The sequence below is a fragment of the Fringilla coelebs genome (assembly GCF_963513975.1).
Source record: "Fringilla coelebs genome assembly, chromosome: 1".
NCBI classification, from domain to species: Eukaryota; Metazoa; Chordata; class Aves; order Passeriformes; family Fringillidae; genus Fringilla; species Fringilla coelebs.
In genome coordinates, this window is record NC_140028.1 from 96,907,539 (window position 1) to 96,931,082 (window position 23,544).

A 23,544-nucleotide genomic window follows, 5' to 3' on the forward strand; every position below is an offset into this window, starting at 1 on the left:
TCAGCCAGGGGTTAAATTTCTCAGCCCACTCTGGAAGGTTTTCCAGCATAAGCAGAGTGGAGGCAAAGTTAAATGGTTATAATATCTCAGAGGACTGTATCATATTCTTCCTTCTTACACTGAAATATGCAATGCAAGCAATAGATACTTTTATACCATTATAACCACAAATTAACTAGGAAAATCATACGCTTCAACTGACTTGAACCACTAACACAGAGTCATCTGAAGTCCTTGAAAGAAATCTCAAACATTTCTTCCAATTAAACCCCCGCACCCAAATTATTCTTAATTCATGAAGAAGGTTTTGCTTATTAGCTGATTTTTGAATGCCAGAAGGTAACTTTCTTTCAAAACAGACTGCTCTGTGACACTGAGTGGTGGAATTTCACTTTTGTAATTTTATTATAATCTGAAAGAGGCGGTATCTGAAGAGCAGAGAAAATGACTATACAAAGAATTTATAGAACATTTATTTATGTACTGAAGGCTTTTAGATGCTTCTTTACAGTTTCAAGAAAAAAAAATTAAAATTTTCACTAGTAGTAAAAAACAAGAAAGAAATATTAAATATTTAATGACAGTATTGGATACATGAAACCATTAATAAAAAACGTGGCTTTCAGCATTTCTGTAGTTTAACACTTATGATTATAATAGTGTATTTATGAACCACATTAACAGGAGTCTGGCTAAATATATGTGTCAATTTGCTGCCATTAGTTATGAAATTGCATATACACATCTACCAAAAATCTTGAAAGAAAGTGCTATATAAAGATTAGTCTTATATTTGCCATGAACATATAAATTCCATGAATATTTTTCTACACAGACTACATAATGGTACATACTGAACTATCTTGCTTTGTCCATTTTAAAATTCATTAAAAAGCAAATGCACATGGCAATATACCATCCAAAGGAATGCAAAATAGAAAATCTCCCTTAGAAACAGGGTAACTTCTTTTTTCCCACTTAGCAAGTAGAGCTAAACTCCCAGAAAATACCACCAGGAGTGTCAGCATGCAATCCCTCATGCTTTTGAATTCAGCAAACCTTGAGAAAGCACAAGGAATATAAAATAAGGTCCTGAATGGAAACGACAATACACAGGGAAAAAAAGACATTTTATTTTCAGCCCAAAGGCCAACACTTAATGTCTAAGAAGACACACTAAAATTTATTATCTACATAAGTGAAAAAATATACTTTAAAAAATCCTCCTTATTTCAATTCTTACGACGCATCAGATTAAAATCTAATTGAGACTTAAATCTACTTGAAATGTCAGCTGAAGAATTTCTGTGGGCTCCAACAGGGTGATGAGATTAGGCAACTGGAATCTTAGTACACCAAAAGAATCTTAAAAGAAAACTTGTTCTCACATTTCATAAAAGGAGCGAAGCTCCTTGATGTAAGAACTGCATTCTTTTTCTTGGATGGTACATAAACACTGTTTAAGTAGTATACCTCTGTGCCAAAAGAACAGAATTGTGTGTTACTAATCAGAGGTACTTGCCTTTTTTGCTTCAATGGTAGCTATTGAATTCCGCACTTTGGATTGCTTCACCCTTCTACAGATATCCAATGCCTACTGCTACTAATAAACCACTTTCTGGTCCAAATACATTAAACTTCATATATTTCTTCTCTCTCTCTCTTCCTCACCACCTTCCTCTTAAAAAACAAAGTTATTTACACAAAATTGGTAGTTACACAAATAATTTGGTAACACTCCAGCTACGGTCACTGAATAAGTTTTAACACGGTCCTAAATACTTAATGAAATACAAAGAGAGCTGTTAAAAAACCCCCATATTTTATACAGGGCAAATGTAGTTCAAATTGGTGGATAAAAAGATCAAAATCTACGAGTGGATGAAGTGGCTCATCTATCAACATATAAAATACAGAATGCTATTTTATTCCTCAGGTTATTAACATAAAGTTGACAGCTACACATGAAAGAAATAGAAGCAATGAAATTTTTCAGCACTCGCCACACTAAAGTTGCATTATAACCATCAGTTCTCATACAGGGGTCTAGTACTGCTCTTTTTGAATGAATGGGAACTACACAGGAGATCTCAGTGGCTTACTCTCCTTGCGCAGGCTTCCACTGTAACCTACTGCATCAATTTTCTATAAAGCTAAATAGCACTTTCTTATGTATTTCAAATATCAATGTGTTAAGAAAGAAAAAGATATATATATATACAAGTGTGCTGGATGTAGAAATCATGACATAAATGCTCTCAAGAAATGGGACAAAGTAACAAAATAAATTCCATTCATTTTCAGATTCCCTAGCTCAAGGAATAGCAAATCAAATATAGTTCCTATAGATGAAAAATCCTCAAAATTCCAGCAAAATAATGGGGTAGAAGAGTCTGTAAATATAATTACATATTATGTAGGGGAATAAAACAGTATTGTAGAGGCAGAAACAGGGAAGTGTCTTGTCACTGTAAGACAAAAGACAAAATATCAGACTATTTTCTCTAGCAAGGCACAGGCTACACACACATTTACTTACACAAAATAGTGCTAAAGGTAAAGCTCAACAGTGGTATAGTTTAAGAATTATCTCTCTGACATACCAAGATCTGAGATCCACTATAAATAATCTGTCACTGGTAAAAATGCATAAATTATACAATCTTCCTCTTTGCTTTTCCCTCATTTTTATCCTGTAATTACTAACATGCTTAATCTTCCCTGCTTAGTTCTCCATATTAAAAAAATTACAAAAACCTCCTAATTATAGAACAGATTTTCACACCTCTTTTTGTTCTGCCACTTCAGCTCTATTGAAAAATTTTCAAACTAAAACAGCTCAGCCTTCTTAACACTAAATACAGAGCAATCTTCCTGAATATTCCACACTGCCACTCCTTTCTTACCATAAAACAACTTGCACAAACGTTCTCTTCACATCCGTCTTCCCCCTTCTCCATTCAGTTCTCATCACTGATCACAGGCAAAGGGAAGAGCAAATAGTTTTCCTCAGATGATCATTCTCCTAAAAGCACGTTTGCAAGTCCTATAACTACCATTGATGCAACCATGGCAAGCGTCTTTGTGGAGGTTTTACAAAACACTTCCTGAACAAAAAAGTAGTGCAATCTACTAAGTATTTCTGCTCCAATAAACTATGAGAAACAGCATATGAAGATACATTAGAAACCCATCAGGAGAAAAGTTCTTCATTTATGCTTCATTCAGGTAAGGGCTACGTGGTTTAGGGTGGCACCCAGTTTCTTTTGTTTTGTCCTCTGATATAAAAACAAAGAAATAATGCTCTGTGAGGCACGTTGAAATAAAAGCCTGAGCTCTTGCAAACACAATACACAGATCATCCTCTGCTTTCCTTATTGGGAATGACAATATTCAGACATTGTTGCTGAATAGCTTTTCTCCCTCTCACAGTGATTTCCTTCGGTGAAGTCAGCGTAGAGTTCTGAATCAAGGATGGAAAGGCATCATATCTTCTTCTGGGATCCAATCATGACCTTTGATACAAAGTTTACAATAGCACTGGCAGGTTGCTCTGGATCATGTTCTGCAAAGAGGTGGCATACGTTGTCTGTGGCACTGCCTTGCTTCCTGGCAATGAACCCAAACACTCTGCAAGGGCAGCAATCAAAGTATGTCAGAGAACTGACAGATAGGCATTGCCTCACTTCATAAGACAGAAAAGATACTGCAGAAACCAAGCACACATATCAGACTTCTCTGTTCTGATGGACAAGGTTCCATGTGGCTGCTAAACACAGAGGTCCAGACGGACCAACCAGCTCAGAAGAGAATCAGGGAAGCAGACTGTCCCCTTCCTGCTACTCTCTCCATATGGCATCCTGTACTGTTGGCTGCCAGGGACATGCTGCTAACCCTGGACATATATTTAATCTGATTCGACACTGCTGTTCTCCTAGCTTGAGGGGTGTGTGGTGTGGCATGGCGTGTCAGGGATTGCCCAAAGAGAGGATTTTGAGGGCCACACATCTTAGTGGACAGAGTACTAGAAAAAGGATTTAAGCCATCTATTTCTGTTCCTTTTCAGAAACAAGTGCTGAGCCTCTCTGTGTAAGTTATTTCTTTTGATTTAAGGGTGACAGCAAGGTTTGCCTTCAACAGAAAACACTTTGCAATCCACAGGTAATCATGTATTTATGCCACACACTAATATTACTAGGAGTGTTTTCATCCATGTACCAGGAGAGGGATTTTTTTTTAAAGCTATGAGTCTAAGTGAGAAAAGCTTGTGTTAAGTCTTGCTGGACAAGTGGAACACAAAACTGAGAGAGTGACTATCTCAAATGCCTGAAACCACAGTCAAATCACTGACCCACAATCTAAATAAACCATGCGAGCTCTGGCTCCAGACCTCCCACCGCACCCATCACATAATTAGGCCCCAATTTGTAGAGGTGTAGATGAAGTAACCAATGTCTAGTTACAGAGGGCTAAGAGACTTTTGTCTCTGAAAAAAATGCTTTCTGGTCCACTTCTCAGACAACAGTAATCTAGAACACCAAACATTCATTTAAAAGAGACTCTACTTACTTTGCAGAAAGGCCATCTTTCATCCACCTTGTCCATTAAGAGAGCAGTAAAAAAAATAGAATGGAGAAATAAAAATGTTCGTTTTAGTTTGTTTGTTGGGCTTTTTTGGTAGCATGATACAAATAACTTATTAAAATTACTGCTTGTCATACTTACTTTCTGTCCTGTGGATCCAAAGCACAGAAAATAACAGTGTTGACTGAATAATGTCGCCGAAAAAAGAGTCTGGGTAGGAAGAAAGAAAACGAATTTCAGAAACAGTAAAGATGCTTAGAATTCCAAACAATAAACTAATCTGAAAAATAAATTGTATTTAGTCTTAATTTATTATAGACAATATTTTTTGCTATCTTTGAGTGACTTTGAAATTCATCTGAACTGCTCCAACCTAATAAATACATGTTTAAAGGACTAACATAAAGTTTTTTGAACTAAAGAAAAACTGATTCTGAAGCTAAGAGCTAGGAGTACGAAATGTATTTTTACTAAAAACTGGCCATTTAGATACTATTTTGGTGGGACAGACAACTTTGTGGAACTTGTGAATAATTTGATTGTATTACATTTCAAAATATTCACACTCCTAGGCATTACCATTAAGATAAAGGTTCTGTGATCTGCTACAAATGACTGAAAACCCCATGGAATGAAGAAGTCTGGCACTTTTTTTTTTTTTTTTACCTATAATGAATTCCTGTTGTCCTTCCTTTGTTATTGTAATTTTTCAAACTGAAAGAGTTTGTGGTAGCCTAACTAGCACTTAGAAAAAAGTAAATATAAATTAACTTTTTATCACAGTTTTTTACAGGCTATCCAAAACACTGTTTCAGATCCTGGAGATACACATCATCTGCTTAAGTCAGCTCTGTTCAGTGATACTGTTGAAAGACATCATGAAGATAAATTACTTCACAGTATAGGTTCAATATCAAATGCTAGCAAAGCCATTACTTTCCTAAGAAATAACAATAAAAAATGTCTTATCAAAGTGACCTTCCAAATCTTACACAGTCACCATCATTCCTATAATCCTGGTATCCTCTGAGACAGAGATTGCAAAATGTAACTAGGAACATCAAATCAACAGTGGCCAGATAATCCCCTCTGACAGGGCCAGGGCTAGATAATCCCTTCCCATCCTTATTTGCTTACTTTCTTTGATTATCTGTCAGTGTGATTCCCTGAGCAGACACCTTGAAATGGACAACGGTTGAGACAGGAGATGGATCTTGCATCAGGGTCAGGCTCAAAGCCTTCTGTACTGCCTGGTATCCTGTGAGGGACTCCATCTCTACTGAATTCAGGTACCAAACGTTACAAGCTGTAATGAAAGAGGGGAAAGATTTTGAGAGGTCATAGGCTTTTTACTCTCCCTTTGGTTTTAATACCTTTAAAGCAAATTAATATACTGATTATTACCCATAGATATCCTGAAATTTAAATAAATACAAAGTAACAGCAGAGAGTACACTTGTAGGGAGTACTGGAGCAAAGGCATTCCTGAAAGAATGGGGATATTTTGCTTTTAAGTTCAAATACATCAGCCAGTAAGGAAATACACATTTGCAGCATACATTCACATGTTCTAAAGTTTCAAATATTTAAACTATATTCAAATGAAACCATTCACTTGATTGGCAAGACAAGAATGCTTTCACATCAGAAAGAACTGAGCGTTATTTCAAAGCTCATTTCTCTTTAATTCTCATTAATAGTATTGCGTATTTTTAATGATTTTAGAGCAAGTAAAACAATTTCCATACTGATAAAAATTACTGACATACACTTTTAGGCCTTTTCTTTATTTCAGCATGCAGTACTTTACTTCTTTATTTCTTTACTTCAGCATGCACTTACTTCTAAAAGTACTATTCCTCTTCTAGAGATATTAGCAACTTCTGAAATATCTCTATAAAATAGATACTCAGTGGTTTCTAAGGTTATCAAACAGTTACTTTTTTTACACGGCTTTGTATCAAATCTGCAGTGAGCACTAGAAAGCATGTATTAATATTATATAGCATTATACAGTAGTAGTGTACTACTCTATAGTACTCCATAGTACAGTGGCATCTAAAATGTGGACTATTATATGGTAGTAACAGAATTATTCATACACTTACTATGGAACTATGGTAGAAAGTCAAATTTACGAACAAAGAACAAGCAAGAATGATTATGCACATCCATAGCTAAACACTAGCACCAAGAGATTTCGTGTTTGGTAAAAACACTTGTGTAGGTATCCAGGAAAAAAATTTACAACTATGTCAGCTGACACATACAGATTACCATGGTTACATTTCAATTGTTTAGCAGTTTGATTTGGCTTGCCAACATTGCTATGAAAGCAAACATTTAATTTAATCTAACAGTTTATCTTTTTATTTAGCTACTCTGTAATCTATTTTAAGATTTTTCCTATGACTATCTACATAAAATTATAGACCTAGACACTGGCACTTTCAAAACAACCAAGTAATCATACAGTTAAAAAGTGCATAAGCCTAAGTTTGACTCCAGCATATTGATCAGCCCAGTAACTTCAAGCTCTGGAGTCCATCAGTGAAAGAAGGGATCCTGAGATTTCATTTATCTGATTTGAGAGTGTAAAATTTCAAAAATGTATTTTTGCATTGCTGTGAAAATTTCAAGAACTTTTGCTTCAATCAGTTAAATTCATGCACAGAGGACTTAAGATGATGAGTAGCAACCCAAAACTTTAATGAACATTCCAAACCATAAACTCTCTTCTTCTCCCCTCCCACTGTGTATGGTCGCTACAGGTCTAAAGCTCTTCACTATCCTGTGGGTCCTTCCCCAGAACAGTAAGTTTCCCTTCTTCCACAGCCACACACATGAGAGCCCCTTCCTCTTCTGCCACACAGTGCATCGTCATCAACAGACTGTTTTCAGACTTTGTTTCTAAATGAAATTCCCAAGCATTTGATCTAGATTGCCTTCAAAGTGATAGTTCAAACAGAAGTTACCCAATACAGTGTCCTTTGCTTCTGTAGCACAGCAAATAATAAACAGAAACTTCCAGAAGTGTTGCAAAGTGAAAACGCGTCAGCTTAAAAAGGAAAGGTAATGAGAAACACAGAAAGATTTGTCATTAAATCATGCATGGCCTGACAAGGTATTGAGAACAGTAATCTTGGAGAAACCATGCTCCAAGCTACAAGAAAAGGAAGACCTTTTGTTCAATACAGCTGCCCTGCGATGTTGCTACTTTTATCTTTCACAAGTGACATTCTGGAGCACATCTGTGCCACTAGCAACAGCTTAACAATGCTGCTTTTAGACTGGGAATGTCCTTTGTTCAGAATGCTTAGTTTCTTGACTGTATCAGCGTAAAGAGAATTAAGAACTGCAACTTAATTGAGCAGAAAATTTTGCTGCTGAACAGGAAGATTAATAAAGCAAGGTGTATTCTAGGGAAAAGCCTCTTATCTGTATGGTTTCCCGTCTTCAATTGTCAGTGTCTAAGAAGCAAAGGATTTCTAATCAGCTTCAGCACTTAGAACCTGGAAATGCTCATTAGGTTTTTCAGGGAGCTATAAAAAATAGTCCTTTGAGGAAAGCACACTGGTTTTTTGCTTGTGGAGTGAGAGAAGTGTGGGTATAGAAGGGCAGGGAGAAAGTATATCTGCTTTAAAGTTTCTTTGAAAGGACTCAATTAACATGCTTTGAATCTACACTTCAGAGTTGAATTCCACAACTTGGAATGCTTCTGTGACTCGAAAGGGACCCCTGATGTATCAAGGCAAAAGGCAAAAAAAAAAAAATCTCTGAGAACCTTTCATAGCTAATTTATCTATTTGGGCTCCAAATCCTTGTTTAGAAACAACAAAAACATCAAAACAGATTAAAACCAAATGTATTAAGTACCCTAAATGATCCATGTTACAAAAGCTCCCTGTCGCTGTTGAGGCGGTCACGACACAAAGCAGAGACTACAAGCAGTCTCAGTTGGCAACTCTTTATTTCTGAACATGGCTGATCTTTTATACACTGTTCAGTTGTTTATGGTTCTTCTACCTGTACTATTGGTCACTATACATCAACATGATTCTATTGGTGCAACATAGGGTGACTTAACTAACTTTCTAAAAATACTTTGTCCAGCTGCAAAGGTGTTATCATTCTTCTATTCTTCTCTTCTCTCGGTCTCTTTGGTGATAGCTTTGGAGAGAGCTCCTTATCGGCCTTTTCATGCTTCTTCTCGCTCTTTTCTTGCTTCTTTTCGCTCCTTTAGCTGACAGGCCCGCTGTCAGCCCCTTCCACAGCTCCCATAAAGACTTATCTGACTACTACTGCAGCTGAAGAAATAATTATTTTTCTTTGAAAAGCATTGTCTGAGCAAGGAGAAACCAATATTTCTTGGAAGATAATATATGCCCTTTTTGATAGCTTTTCTAAGAAGTAAAGCTCTACAAAAATTGATTCTCTGGTTTTTTTCCCCTGTTGGCCACAACAAACACCACCTAGCGAGCTAATGTGCTCACTTGCAGCGCAGCCTCACAAAGGTTTGCCATTGCCTCAGCCACACGTGCCTGCTCAATTACAGCACTACTCGAAGCGGTGCTTCAAATTTTGAAGTCAAAGCAGACTGCTGCACAAGCAAAGAGCAAAACTCTTTCCAGAGCTGGCCAGTTTGACAACTGCCCTTCAGAAGTGCTCTAAAAATGCGTGAGGGCAATGAGGCAGCATTCTTAGAAATACATGCTTTGCCACAACACTCACTTGTGGATCCAATGGTAGGCTAAACTCAAAAGAAAGGGGCAAATGTAGTGTATTCCTGTGCTCTAACAGCACTAATTGGGTTCTGGGGAGAATGCAGAGCAACCTGAAAACCAAGGACCACTGCAGGACATGGGCAGGATCCCCCGGACATGCCCACTGTACAGCAGAGTAACACACTTGGTCGCATTTCTAAAGACAACTTAAGATTGTGCAGGAGTACTTAGAGCATTGTCCAATACGGTGAGTTAGAATGTCACCACACTTTTTCAGACAGGCTGTTTAACTAGTTCTCTGGATCAGATGCACACTAACAAAGCAGGTAAGAAGCAGAGCACACCTCTACACAGCTCTTGCAAACACCCTAGTTTGAGAGCCATAGATGGTAATAGTGCATAGCAACACACAATTTGAACGTACTCTGGTCATGGTTCTTCTGTCACATCAAATAAGTCTGCAGTAAAAGAACTCAACTTGCCAGAATGGGTGCTGCACTATGCATAGGAATCCATAAAAGTATCCAATGAAAAAGACACATGACATTTCCTAAGAAAATACAGCACCAAGCAAAGTAAAGAGAACTGTTCTTTAATATTCTTTTCAGATTGATGCAACAGTAAGCATTTTGCAGTGGTATTGTTAACCCTTATGATGAGAACTAAACCCTAACTAAACACCTTCCTTAGTTGGCTTTTGCAGACCTCACACATAGTTCTTGAACCTCTGCAACCATAGGTTGAAAATATCCTCTCAAAGTTCATCAGTTACGAAAGCAATGTCCTGCTTAAAAATCACCGTGCTTGAAGTAACCTACATACACCTCATATTCTCACAAGACACATGATGGGAAAGGAAACACGGAATATAGGAGCTGGTTGCAGAAAACGGAAAAAACTTGGTACATATCCTCCAATGCCTTTTACACTTCTACCCAGCACAATAAGTTTAACTGCTACCTTTATATATCCTTTAATCCAGTCTAAGCTTCAGCTTCTCCCAACCTGTAAGACACAAACTTTGGTAACAGTCAAATACAAGGACAAAAGTTTAACAGACCTGCACCCTGTTTGAGAAGCTCCGCAGCTGAGTTTGCAGCAGTTTGTGGAGAAGTTTCTGCTATCTCCTCCAAGGGATCTGCAAACAGAAAACACTGTCCATGTCTTGTATGGATTTAAATCAACAAATCAAAGTCCACAGTCATGTATGAGCTGTTACACTTATAATTGTGGTCTCATCTACTGAACAACTCTTGGCCAGAAACATGAAACTACCTTTTATCTGCAATTATAATCACCTATGTAGGTTTTGTGCTGCATCAGATTTGTTTTTGCCTTGAGCACTGCAAGCAGGATGCTTAACTTTTATTTCCTGACAATAAAAGACATAACACAGGCATATGCTGTAGGGACTCACATGATTACACATTAAGACAATACTTATAGCTGTATTCCCTCACAACAGCCAAAAATATCTTGACTAGTGTGATTTTAATGATATTGTTTGATTTGTATAATTTACAGTAATTTATACAAAAAAGACTCTGTGTTACCATGATGAAATCAATTAATTATATTTTGATCCAGAGGATGACAACAAAACCTTCTTCTTAAGTTGAAAAAAACCATCTGAACCATTAAGACAGCAGTGGAACGTTTCCTCCTAACGGATCGTTAAAAGTAGTAAGAAAACTGTCCACCAACATATTATTTCAGGTATATAAATGCATGTAAAAAGATCTCACTTACTGCTGCATTTAGCCTGAGGCATGCTGTCTTTGAATATAATCAAATGAGGAAGAGAGACATTAGAGTTTAGACACTATTCATAAGGCTAGTTACAGTTATCCAAACATTTTAAATACTCCAGGCACTGTATCCGGTCATTAACTACAGAAAATCATCTTAAAATGCATAATCAAACTGGATTAAAAAATAAAACCAAAATACAATTTTACCGTGGTATGTTTATTCAAGACAAGACAAATGTTCCAGACCTGTACCTCTGGAAGAACAGAGTAATTTTTCCATCTTAGGTGAGGGGGATAAAGAGAACAAGCCAACCTCCACACTGTTTCGCCATTTAAATGCATGAGATCTCTTGTCACATCTACCAGAGCACATTTTTGTGCTAAAATGGTTTCATTGGTGTATTTGCATAAATCAAATGCTATTTCTGTATATTAACATATGATCTATGACAAAAGTTTAAAGGGTTTTAAAAACCCTTTAAAGCCATAAACCAGAAGATTATTTAATGTTTCAATAATGCATCTGGCGTTAACTTCATGTGGGACAACATAAGACAACTGAATTACTGGACAAGCATGAACATTTTGTTTTTGTCTTAGGAGTGGTTTATGAAATCAGTATAAGCAAAATTAGAATCACAATCCCATGAAGCAACATAGGCTTTTTGATCATTTACTTGAATGATATCTGAACCTGTGCAAGTTGCTACACTCTTCCTGCCAGTGTCGCACTCTGGGGACCATCTACTCTTTATCTACTCGTCCTTGTGCTATCCAGACCTGAATGAGTGGTTAAATCTAACCATACACTGGCATCATGTCATGTCTAAGGAGGACATTTGTCTTCCCACATGGTAAATTACTGCACGGATTTCCATGATGAATATATGCTTATGGCTGGAATATCACAATACCAACATGCTCACAACCACACTTTGGATAAGGGTCATCACCAATACTGCAGACAACACCACAGCTTCCTTCTCAGTGAGTTTTTGCTTAGATCTTAACTTGTGACACGTTCACCTGCCTTCAAACACTGACACTTTAAAGCAAAACCTGGCTGTGAATATCTTGTCTGTACTTCAACAAGCATACCTCTGTCTGGGATGAGCAGCTTGCAGGGCAATGCCAGTGGAGTGATGGAATGCTGATACACTAGAGCTGTCAAACTCCCTGTGGTCAGAAAAGGAACAAAACATGCACAGTTAACTTGGTAGGCAACAAGAATGCTTAAGTTATGTTTGCTCTCAAGTATTTTACACAGTAAGAGGCCCCTCTGCTTCACTTCTTGGGTCCTAAGATCTTCTTGAACTCAGTAATCACAATCGTATGTTCCCTTACCCTCTTATATGCACTGCTTATATCCTAACCTAAATGTCTGTGTTTCAAATGAAGAAAGCACAAAAATTACAAAATCAGTAACATATACAACTCAGTAAATTCTTTTCAATGCTCTTAGCTTCTGCTACGTTAAATGTAGTAAATTCTTACGAAGGTGGCACGAGCACATAAGATCGCTTGTGCTACATGATGAGGTAAAAAAAGCAAGTTCTACCTCTTAGCCACCTAGTCTTCATCATCTAGTGTTCTGTCTATACAGGCCTCTATTTTGTAATTCTGAAAGTATAAAAGATAGTCCAGGTAAAACCTCTTCCATTTAAGGCAGCAGTGATGTACAAAGAATTATCTATTAAATGATTCTTCTTTTCTATTTAAAGTCACTCTTGCAATTTGGTCTTGGCTTAACTGAAGCAATTCAGTATTAGTTACCTTTGATATTAGCATGCCGACTATAAGGGGTGAGAGGAAGGCATAGTATTCAGCCTGTTTGTACAAAAAGCCATCCTTCAATCCCATTTACTAACAAGCAGCAAACATTATAACCATGTGCTGGAGAAAAATCCCAGTTCAACCAAAACCAACTGCATCTTTACAGTCCATCAAAAATTTCTTTGAAACAGGAAGATGATCCAATTCTACAAGGGTCTTGCAGAAATGCAAAGACTGATAGATACTATTCGTCCTTCATGATCTTACCCATAAACATGCATAGTAGTGCCTGTTCACCTACTTTGTGAACCAGTTTTGAGCCTGTGACCCGGGTTACAATGTGGGGTGTAACTAAGCTATGTATTCTACTCCCATTTACAGAACTCCTGAAGTGTTAACAGTGGGACATTTTTAACAGCTGCCCAACCCTTCAGACTGGATGTTAGATAAGGGAGAAGAGGCATACCCTGCAAGGCATAATGGTCTTCACAATTAACTCAGGCATGGTAACTACACCCATCCTGAGGAGGTCATCTCTGCTAGGGGCCATCGGGGACTCAACGGCCCCAGCAAGAATGGATGACTGCAATGACTCAAGAGTATTACACCATTCCACTGTGAAAGTCCCCATCCCGAGGGAGGCAACACCTGAACCTGACTGTTTATCAACTGGGGTTTTGGGGACTTGGGGCACCACCACCACTGCTCAACAGACCCAGAGGAAGATCAGACCTTTCACAAGACCACAGCTTTCAACAAGACTGCAATCATCACTTCAAGAGGATTGCAACCACTGCTTAATCAGACTGCGACCACCACCCTGACCAACAGGGTGCGAGACTGTACTCTGACTTAGTGAGTTTAAGCCAGTTTTTCTGTATCACAGCATTTACAGTAATATTTTTTATTAAATTGTAACCCTGACCTGCTCTCAAGGTATTTGTGTGGGATTTATCTCTCACTGTGGTTTATTTTCAAACCAGCACAGGGCTGTACAAACTGAAAGACTAGGAGATGTTCAAACTAAATGACTAGTAGGACTACATAGGTGCCTAAACAGGTACTTTAAGACTGAGGAATGGACTAAAAGTTCTCTTTTAAGGTAAGTCTCATGCCAAATACTAATAAACTTCAGTCCACCTTTATTTTAAATGCGACTTTATTTCACATCTGTTAATTTTATGGTAGATGTCCCTTTCACAGGTGTATTTGGTGTATGTGACAAGGCCTGTAACAGGGGGTGGGAGGTCTCCAGGATGACCTCTGGGTAAAGTTCAGGGGAGCTTTTCATGCCAAACACAGCCCATTCCAGCAGACCCACTGCAGGGCACCTATGGAAGGCTGGGTGAGACATAGCAGAGAGAATGCCATGGACAGAGGAGAAGGAGATGCTCTGGGTATCCAACTTGCCATCCCCCACCCTGTAGCCTCTGGAGGACCTCACCTTGGAACAGATGGGACATTTTCTGTGGTCAATGGAGAACACATGCTCAAACATTTATTTTTTTTCTGCAGGATGGAAGCCTACAAGGAAAGCCCATGTCCCAGGAAGGAAAAACTGGGAGAGAGATGAAGCAGCAGAGGAACTGCTCTGTAATGGCCATATGCCCTCAAACCCACTGCAGTGGGCATAAGGAGTCTGGGAGGAAGCAGTGAAATTGAGCTTGGAATAGGGGAAGGAAAAGTGTTATTTAATACTTGTCTTTGTTTCTCATGTTAAGGATTCTCTGTCTGACCATCCAGGAGCCATTCTGACAGTCCCTCTTTCACCACCTGAGCTGGTACTCAAAGCCCCTTCACAACTACACACCCCACACTTACAGTCAGATGTTTCCTTAGAAGCTCAACCCCAGGTTTCCCTTAGCAGAGTCTCAGACTTCCAGATCATTAGAACAATTTAATTTTGGTGCAACAACTTAATAACAAAATAACAGTTCAAACTGGGTGCCTCTGAGGAGAGATACCCTTACAATCAAAAGGCAGGAAAGTCTGGGGGTTGTCTGCCACTGCTGCACCTCTTGAGTGGTCACCTGGCCATACAGGTCCCCAGTCCCTTTGTTATGCAAAGAGTCAGCAGGTCATGGCCTCTTGCCTGGGACACCCATAGATCAATCTGCAGTTTGCACTTCCAGCTTGCAAACCCAGCTACCTTCACTAAATGTATCCCCCAACATCTGACTGCCTGAATATTGATTTTAATTGGAAAATAATTTAAATAATTTTCCCCAAGTTGAGTTTATTTTGCCCTGTAACTGGTTAGCATCTCCTTGTTTTCATCTCAACCCATAAACTGTCCCATCCTATTTTCCCCTCCTACCCCAAATGAGTGGAAACAGCTAGGTAGGCTGTTTGCCATTATGGGTATTGTACTTCCATCATACTACATTAAATAATGTACTGACATAGCATAATGTACTTTGTGAATATCTCACTCTGGTGTCATTTTTAGCCACCTAATGTGCAATGTAAATATAACACAGGACAAAAGGTCCTGAATCAAGTAGGATGATAAGAGTGATTTAGCTCAGCTTTCTGCAGCTACATTGGTAGTGGCAGACAAGCCTGACTGTTTGAAGCTTGGTCACGGTCACGTGAATCTATGCTAGAGTGCCCTGCACATCTGCCTAAAGTAAATGTGTAAAAAGGCTCCTGGAACCTTGGAATGGGTTCCTACAGAAGTCATCAGGACTCAAACAAAGTAGTCTCTCATTTGTATTCCATCCAAGTCAGTACTGGAAAATGCCAACTGGTTCCATCTTCTCAGCCCCAGTGATGCACAGTACTCACCAAAATATGGTTCATTCGGGCATCCTTTCAAGCGTACCCCCTTTTGAGTACATTCAATCAGAAAATGCCTTACGAGTTCATTTGACGAATCTCCAACTGTGTTGAAAAAGAAAGTTCATTAAAAAAAGCAATTAACAGACAACTCTCACAAACTAGGTATTTATGAAGCAGTTTTCCACATTACTAACAAATGTTTTATATACAAAATGCAAAGAATACAATATTAGACCTACTCTTCAAGTTACAAGATGTATTTAAAAGGTTATTTTTCAAAAAACAAATAAGCCAACAGCTCACTTTAGACAACCAGAGAAAATGGTTCTATATTCTTAAGTGACTGACAACCAAATATACACTGGTGTTCAAAAATGTCCAAATATGGTCCCAGCTACAGACAGGAACAGAAATTTGGAAAATGAATGGTTAGAAATTTTGATGCACTTGCCCATTTAAAGAACTTGTATCCAAAGTGACAAGGAAGAAAATTATGAAAAAATATTCCCATTTCCAGTAATATTTCTGTTCACAAAGTTCCCCACATTAAAAGTACAGTAGATTAAGCTACACAGAGGTAATGATGGCAATTCTCTCCGTGCATTGTGTTTCCAAATGTCTGCAGTTTTATGCTATGTCTCTGCTCCTGAAAACAAATATTTACATGAAGCACTAGGGTTTCACTGGATTTTTAAGACAGCTTTAATCTCAGGAATCGAAGACAAACCAAAACTGTAGAGTTGGATGAAAAGAGGAGAATCAAAGTCTAAGAGATGTGTAAAATATCTCTCAAAATTTAACATTCTTTTAAACATGTACATATATATGCAGACATATAATTAAGACAAATATTTATTGGAAGATGGATTGACAGTATTTCATACCTGACTACAAAACTAATCCTTCTCCAAGTAGTTAAAAGATTATTTCATACCAACAGGACAAAGCTATCAAACCATGCAAACCTTAACAAAAGAGCTACAAACAGGTGTTCTCTTTGATCTATCAGGAAACACCTCAAGGGCTGACTTTCAGGCCAATACAGATGAATGCATTAATATGGACAGCAGAAACTTCTACGCAAGCAACTATTGCACTGATTGCTTTTTCAAACAGCTTACTGTTTATTGTTATGCTCTCACCAAACTAAAAATAAATTACTACAAGATATGTGGGGAGGAGAAGCCTGGAACAAGAAACACTACAGGAAACAGAACCAATCTGTGCCTTCTGGGATTAAGCAAGGGAAACCAGAAAAGCTAACTATCATGAAGTGAGAAGTGGAAGAATGCTAGTCTTACTACTACGAACATAAACTGTCTCTTAAAGCCTGGCAGAGTGTGAGCTTTCATGTCTTCCTGGACTTCACTAGTAAGAAAAGACTACTAGAAACACCTGACAAGCTACTTTCAATTTGCCTCCTAGTTGTTGCTATCACCACCCCAGTACACCTACGCTGAGTTCATTACATAAGTCATTGGAGTGGTTCTGCTGATGTTTATTGGCAACAAAAAGGACTACATGGCAAGTTTTTATTAAAAATTGTTTCAAGACACCAGATTAAAATAGATTCAAAATGTTAGTGTAATAGAGGCGAACTGCTAACAGTTGCCAAAGAGTAAGCAAATTCAAACCAACAGCCAAACAAAAAAACAAACCAAAACAGCCAAAATCATATTTCCATAAAAACAACACTAAGAAATAAATGCTTTCCTGTAATCCTAATTGCCTACCTCACCGGTCATTATGTACTAATGAAACATAATAAGCTTTGTAAAAGAAAAACAGCAGCAACAAAAACCACTCCACTAACCTTGCAGTAGTATAAATGGAACCAAGAACACTACAGATATTGGCTGCTGAGTTTCCATATACCAATTATTGATTTCTGCATGTTTTTCTCACTTTATGTTTCACAACCATCAGGCACGAGTTATATATGGAGGCACTAGAGCTGACAGAGTAGATATATAAATCACCACTTCTTTTAAACAATTATCCTTAGGAATCTCTTCAGATTTATATCTGAAATAGAACTGTCTCAAAACAAAACTTTGGGATCAAAAATATTCAGCCCTCCAGCCGAGTGAAAACTTTACATTGTAGCCTGTGAATCAAATGCAAACTTCTGATTCCTAGGGAAGACCAACTGCTGAGATGACACTGATTTCATTAGGTTGATGAACACAGACAACAGCAGTCGTGGTGAAACCATATAGTATAAGAGGCATCGTATCCAGTCTCATTTAACAACACAGCAAATGTAATCTGCAATTCAAGTTGCACTTCTGAGAAGAGAGGAAGATTCTAACAGATTGCTACCCACCAATAAGAACTACCTACTAGGTATAGCTTTTTTATTAACACATAGAAGTACCTTTCTTTAACTGTAGCACAGAAGGAGGTGGTGTGGCAACTTTCATTGCTAGCCCATAGGCTCCTCGGAAAGAATGACTGTCTCGAACGATGAAAGACCCAGGTTCCTTTTCCTTGAGAACAGCAATGGCTGCAAGGGATTCCAGGAAAGAGACAGAAAAACAGTTCAAGCACAATACACACATTCAAAAAGTACAGAAGTACAAATGTATAATGAATAGGACAGAAGAAGTAAGATTTTTTTCTCTATCCTCACTGCCGTACAACAAAACATAATCAAGTGTATTTGGGGGACCTGAGCAGAAACACCTCATCCAAATCTCCAAGATACTTATTTTAAAAGAAGCCTGAAGTACAGAACCCTGATTTTTACTGTTTTTTAAACTAAGAGTGCTCAGGTCCCACCAGAATTCCTACAACCAGTATAAGAGCAAGTCTACTTCTGCTTAGATTTTGTCAATTTGTTAAAAGACTGCATAGCTCTCTGTAATTCCCACACTGACTAGACAGCACTGTTTTTAACTTCCTATTCAGACTCAACAGGCAGGACAGATTCATCTTCATCCACCACCAAGTTCTTGTCCCTGCAAAGCTACCTTACTGCCTTAGGAGTTTTGAAGCACAGGAAGGAATGTAAGTGTATATTCTGCTCTTTGAAGTATTTTTCATCTCTATTTTGGGATTTCTTCTGCAAGTGCAATATGAAGTCCTCTCCAAGAGGGAACACTTGCAGGGAAATTGCTGCTACTTTGCACAAGTCAGTTGCAGACTTTGAAATCTAGTACCCCAAAATTTTAAACTTACTTTGAAAACAGATAAAAATTTAATCTTATGATTGATCTTAATAAAATTTTTGTACTTTGCTTTCTTTCCTCCCCCATACAAGTTTTAGAAATATGTGTGTCTATCAGTATACTTTGTTTCTAGAATTTCCAACTATCAGCATGCCTTCAGAGAAACCCTAGAAAGAGCCCAAATTTGACACTGGACTCCTTAATTGACTGTTCATACAGAACATGGTTTTTATGCATATGGGGCACAAAAGCAAATTTTGCAAGGCCTGAGCAATGTTTACAAAGCAAAGGTTCATTTCATGAAAAAAGAGGAAGTAAAAAAAAAAAAAAAAAAACAGGAAAAAGGAGACATAATTATCTCTTATGTCAAAGCAAGTAAAGCAAACATATGCATTTTATTATCTTCATCTGTCAGATGGCAAAGGAAAGAACCTTTTTTCACAAAAATATGTCTTGTTTTGAGAGGATAAGGATGAATACACAAACCCCTGGAATTAAGCAGTACATAACATTTCTAAATACAAAGGGATACAGTAATAATTTGCCACAGGAGCAGTCTATTAAACACAGGGGGAAAAAATATCAAAAAAGATCAGCAAGAGTACCTTAAAACATTTTTTAAATGAAGTTTTACTTCAAGGATGAAAAGAGGCATATTAAAAGTTGGGAATACTGCTGTTTCATTTGTTCAAGCAATTAGGTTTTAAATTGCTTTATATCTACGTCCCTCACTGGACACACATCACGTGAGGTATTTTTCTGCATATTTAAAGACTCAGATTTCATTATGGTGGTCAGTAGATAATGCAAAGGGGTCTGGAGCAAAAGGACCAACAAAGTATCATCCAAAAATGAATTAATGCTCAGTTTTCTATGATCTTTATTCCCCAGACATCCTATTTACCACAAAAAAACATCCTCACCATCTGAGAACGTAGTAACTAGACAGACACAGCAATTCACCATTTGCCAATAGCTAAAGTTCACACTATTTTGGTTTAGTATTAGTATCTTTCTCAATGTAAAACTAGTTAGTAATTTTTCCTTTTTGACAGCCACATTTTAAAAAATCCCAGCTTAAAATCCTGCCTTATCTCAATACTCACAATTCACTATAGCTGATTATTACAGTATAAACACAAGCACAGTCAGACCAATTGCATTTGGAAAGCACTATCAGGGACAAATGTTATAATTTCATGGATGAAACACTGTTATAAAGGACTTTTGCCCATTGTGGCAAAAGTATGTAACGAAGGTGCAGCAACAAAGCTGCACCACCAAAGCCCATCCCACCCTGAATGGACCTCCTGACTGAAACCCTGAACTGGGAGTTAAGCCACATAAAAGAGCTGGAGATAAGATAGAAGTGACACTGTTTTTCAGTCATTTCAGGTTTGAGGAGAAGGATGCATTCACAGGAGGGCCAAGCTCAGCAGCTGTCTGGAAAATCATCCCCAGTTGGCTTCAGGGCGGAGACCATAGCCCACAGGCTTATCTGCAGCCAGGTTTGCACAGACTCCTCCCCAGCAAAGCGGGGAGGAGGACAGTTTTGGGTATATGTCATGATGTCTGGTCAGACACAGCAAACATCCACCCTCCGTTACACAAACTGGCTCAGCTGTAAAACCCCCCACTCTGGGAAAGCCACATCCACAGGACACTCACCTGAGGGACAGCTGAGGAAGTGTCATAACCCAACAAGACTCCTAAAGCTCTCCCCAGACTCATTCCAGAGGCCCTGCACCACAGCACTATAGACGATGCAAAGTGATGCAACCGATTCAGTCTTGCAAGAGAGAGTATCCCCCTTCAGGGGAGGTACCTGGGCCAAACTTGTATTAATCTTGGGACCCACAGAGGGGTGATATATTTCTACTTAATCTGTTCCTGACACTCTTCCTGTCCCCCCACAATCTACTTTTCTATTTCTTTCTCTTTCTCATTTACTAAAATATAAAATATAAAATAAAATATATCAATTTTTTGGTATCAACATTTAACCTTGTTTGGTTTTAGTCTCATTTCACAGAATATTCAAATCTGAAGTTTCTATCCGGAATCCACAGAGAGCTCACTTTACTCCTCTATGATTAGTAGATTGTAACAAGCACCCAGCATGCTTATATATGTACTGTTGTAGGGACAGGGTTCATAGAATCATGGAAGAATGGCCTGGATTGGAATGAACCTTTAAGATCATCTACTTCCAATGCTCCTGCCATGAACAGAGACAACTTTCATTTTACCAGAGCCCTATCCAGCCTGGTCTTGAACATTTCCATGGCTGGAGGGCATCCCACAGCTGCTCTGGGCAGCCTCTTCCACTGCCTCACCCCCTCACAGTAAATAATTTTCTTCTAATATTTAATCTAAACCTACTTTCAGTTTGAAACCATTTCACCTTGACCTGTCACCACTACACGTTCTTCTAAAAAGTCCCTCTCCATCCTTTTTGTAGGCTCCACTCAGGTACTGGAATGTTGCAATTAGGTCACTCTGAAGCTTTTCCTTCTCCAGACTGAAAAATCTCAATTCTCTCAGCCTTTCCTCATAGGAAACGTGCTCCATCCCTCTAATCAACTTTGTGGCCCTCCTCTATACTCACTCCAACAGGTCTACGTTTTTCCTGTATGCCAGATGCAGTACCCCACATGCTCATAAGTATTAATTTTCACACAGACAATAAAAGATTTCTTCAGTTCACTGAATAATACATCTACATATAAAAGTGCTGTATCTGCATCATACATCATAAAGATGTTGTTCCATGGTAGTGACCTTTAAGAAATAATGCATGTCACTTGACATTGAAATTCAGGCTAGAAAATGACTGGTGGGTGAGGATGCCTTTGTGGTGACCTAGCTAAGGAATTATTCTGAGATCATGTCAGAACAGCACACTTACACTCAAAAGGTTTCAGAGAGCAGAGAGCCATCTGGTGTTGTTTCATGCATATCTGCCATTCAAAAATCTGCAGCTTCACACCAAAGAGCATTTGCAGCAGCTACCACAGGTAGACCTACATTACTTCATTGTTAGTTCAGTTAGGTTAATAATTTGTTTGATTAACTGAATATTTTTCAAGACTATCTGACTGCCCTCCACACTCAAATTCAGCCTTTCAACAAAAGAAACAAGAGGGGTTGTCTATGGCCCTTCTAGGTTTTATATTTCTTTTAGAGATCAAGTATGCACCTAAACTCGAGACCTCACCAACTAGCTTTTCTATGAACAGATATGTCAGAATATTTATCAATTGATATACCTTGTTCTCTTGAAATATCTGGCTTATACCAGAACTTGGATGTGTCCTGAACAAATTTTACAGTCACATGTTTATCAGCTGTGTTTTCTGTGAAATAAAAAGGAAAAAAAGTCAAGAATTTTTTTAAATACAGAAGTGTTTATACTTTTCTTTCCAACTTCCAATCACCATGATTACTCAAAAAACTCATCATTAGGACAGTTTAGAGAAACTGAACTGTTTTAGAACCAGCAAATATAATAACATACACTAAGATTTTGAAAGCATGCTTGATGTTTCATTTTGCAAAACACTAACATATTAAAACCTTTTAGTTGTAAAGCTGCATTAAATACAAATTTCTCAACAGGGCCCAATGAACACACATGTACATCTTTTACTTTTCTTGGTGCAACTCTAAAAGGTACAGAGAGAAGCCAGCCCTTTTTAAAACAAATTGAACTCAACACCGGTCCATTGTAATCTGACAGCTGAGAAGGTAAGCTGACCAATGGCTGGCTTCTAGGAAGCAGAGGAATAAATCTGAAGCCTTGTTTCCTGAATAATGCATCCAAAGACAGAGAACTGGCACCATTTACTGCAAACATTCAAGTCCTCTGTGCCATTTTCATTCTATTACTTTTTTTTCCCCTCTTCACTTTTAAAACCCCCACAATTCTTTTTAAAACCTTATATAAAATCTGATGTATTTTGCATTTCTCTGATGCAGAACCTACCTTGCACTGGGGAAGGGCTTAACATTTTTGAGAAATCTGGGAGGACATTTGGGAAGGGAATGCTGATTGTACTTCCACTGTGAGGGCTAGAGAAGCCACTTGAAGAAGGTGACACAGAGGAAAAGGAACGTTCTCCTTCAGAGGACCTCTTCTTCTCTGGAAGAGGTGGCTGAGCATGTAGGTTCCCTCCATGGTGATGCAGAACTGCACTGTTCTGGCTGTTGTGTCCAGAGGCCACTGTAAGAAAGTTTTGTGTCAAAAAGTCATTGTCATCAGCATTTGCCACTGATGAGCTCAACGTTTTAGATGTGCTAGCACTGGCTATGCAAGTAGCTTGTGTCTCCTCTCGGGGGGAAGTACTGTCCCCGGTACCGGTGCTGTAGCTCAGGTAGGCATGGGCACTGCTGCTGATATCATGTTCTTGGTGTGGCTTTGCTGGTGAACTCTCCGGGTTGCTCAGGGTGACAGCTTGCATTCCTGGAGTTTGGAAATGAGACAGGAGAGAGACATCCTGCACAGCACTTGAAAATTCAGAGGGCACAAGGTAACCTCCTGGCTGCCTGGTGTTTCCCACTGAAAACTGGGTTGACAGGGAAGCTTTAGAGCTGTTTTCAAGCCAAGGATATTCTGCGGCAGAAGAGCTGTCAAAAAAAAAAAAAAAAAAAAAAAGCCAAAAATTGAACACAAAAACAAAACACCAGCCACATCTTCCCTTAAAATGTTACTGCACAACCCGTACTTCAGTGGTCATTGAAAGAAATGAAACATGACACTCA

At 38.4% G+C, this 23,544-nt stretch overlaps 1 protein-coding gene across 2 annotated transcripts in view; it reads right to left on the reverse strand.

Annotated features, from left to right (window-relative positions):
- Positions 1–1,143: 1,143 nt before the first annotated feature.
- TNS3 (tensin 3) overlaps positions 1,144–23,544 on the reverse strand; it is a 125,236-nt gene continuing 102,835 nt past the window's right edge. For both annotated transcript variants that reach the window (XM_084222384.1, XM_084222383.1), the window contains 10 exons: positions 22,769–23,409; positions 22,053–22,139; positions 17,991–18,119; positions 15,620–15,715; positions 12,158–12,235; positions 10,369–10,446; positions 5,722–5,890; positions 4,726–4,794; positions 4,570–4,596; positions 1,144–3,630 (listed from right to left, as the gene is read on the reverse strand). In XM_084222384.1, coding sequence (XP_084078510.1) covers positions 3,486–3,630; positions 4,570–4,596; positions 4,726–4,794; positions 5,722–5,890; positions 10,369–10,446; positions 12,158–12,235; positions 15,620–15,715; positions 17,991–18,119; positions 22,053–22,139; positions 22,769–23,409 — 1,519 coding nt within the window. In that variant the 3' untranslated portion in view covers positions 1,144–3,485. The remainder of the gene's footprint in view (positions 3,631–4,569; positions 4,597–4,725; positions 4,795–5,721; positions 5,891–10,368; positions 10,447–12,157; positions 12,236–15,619; positions 15,716–17,990; positions 18,120–22,052; positions 22,140–22,768; positions 23,410–23,544) is intronic.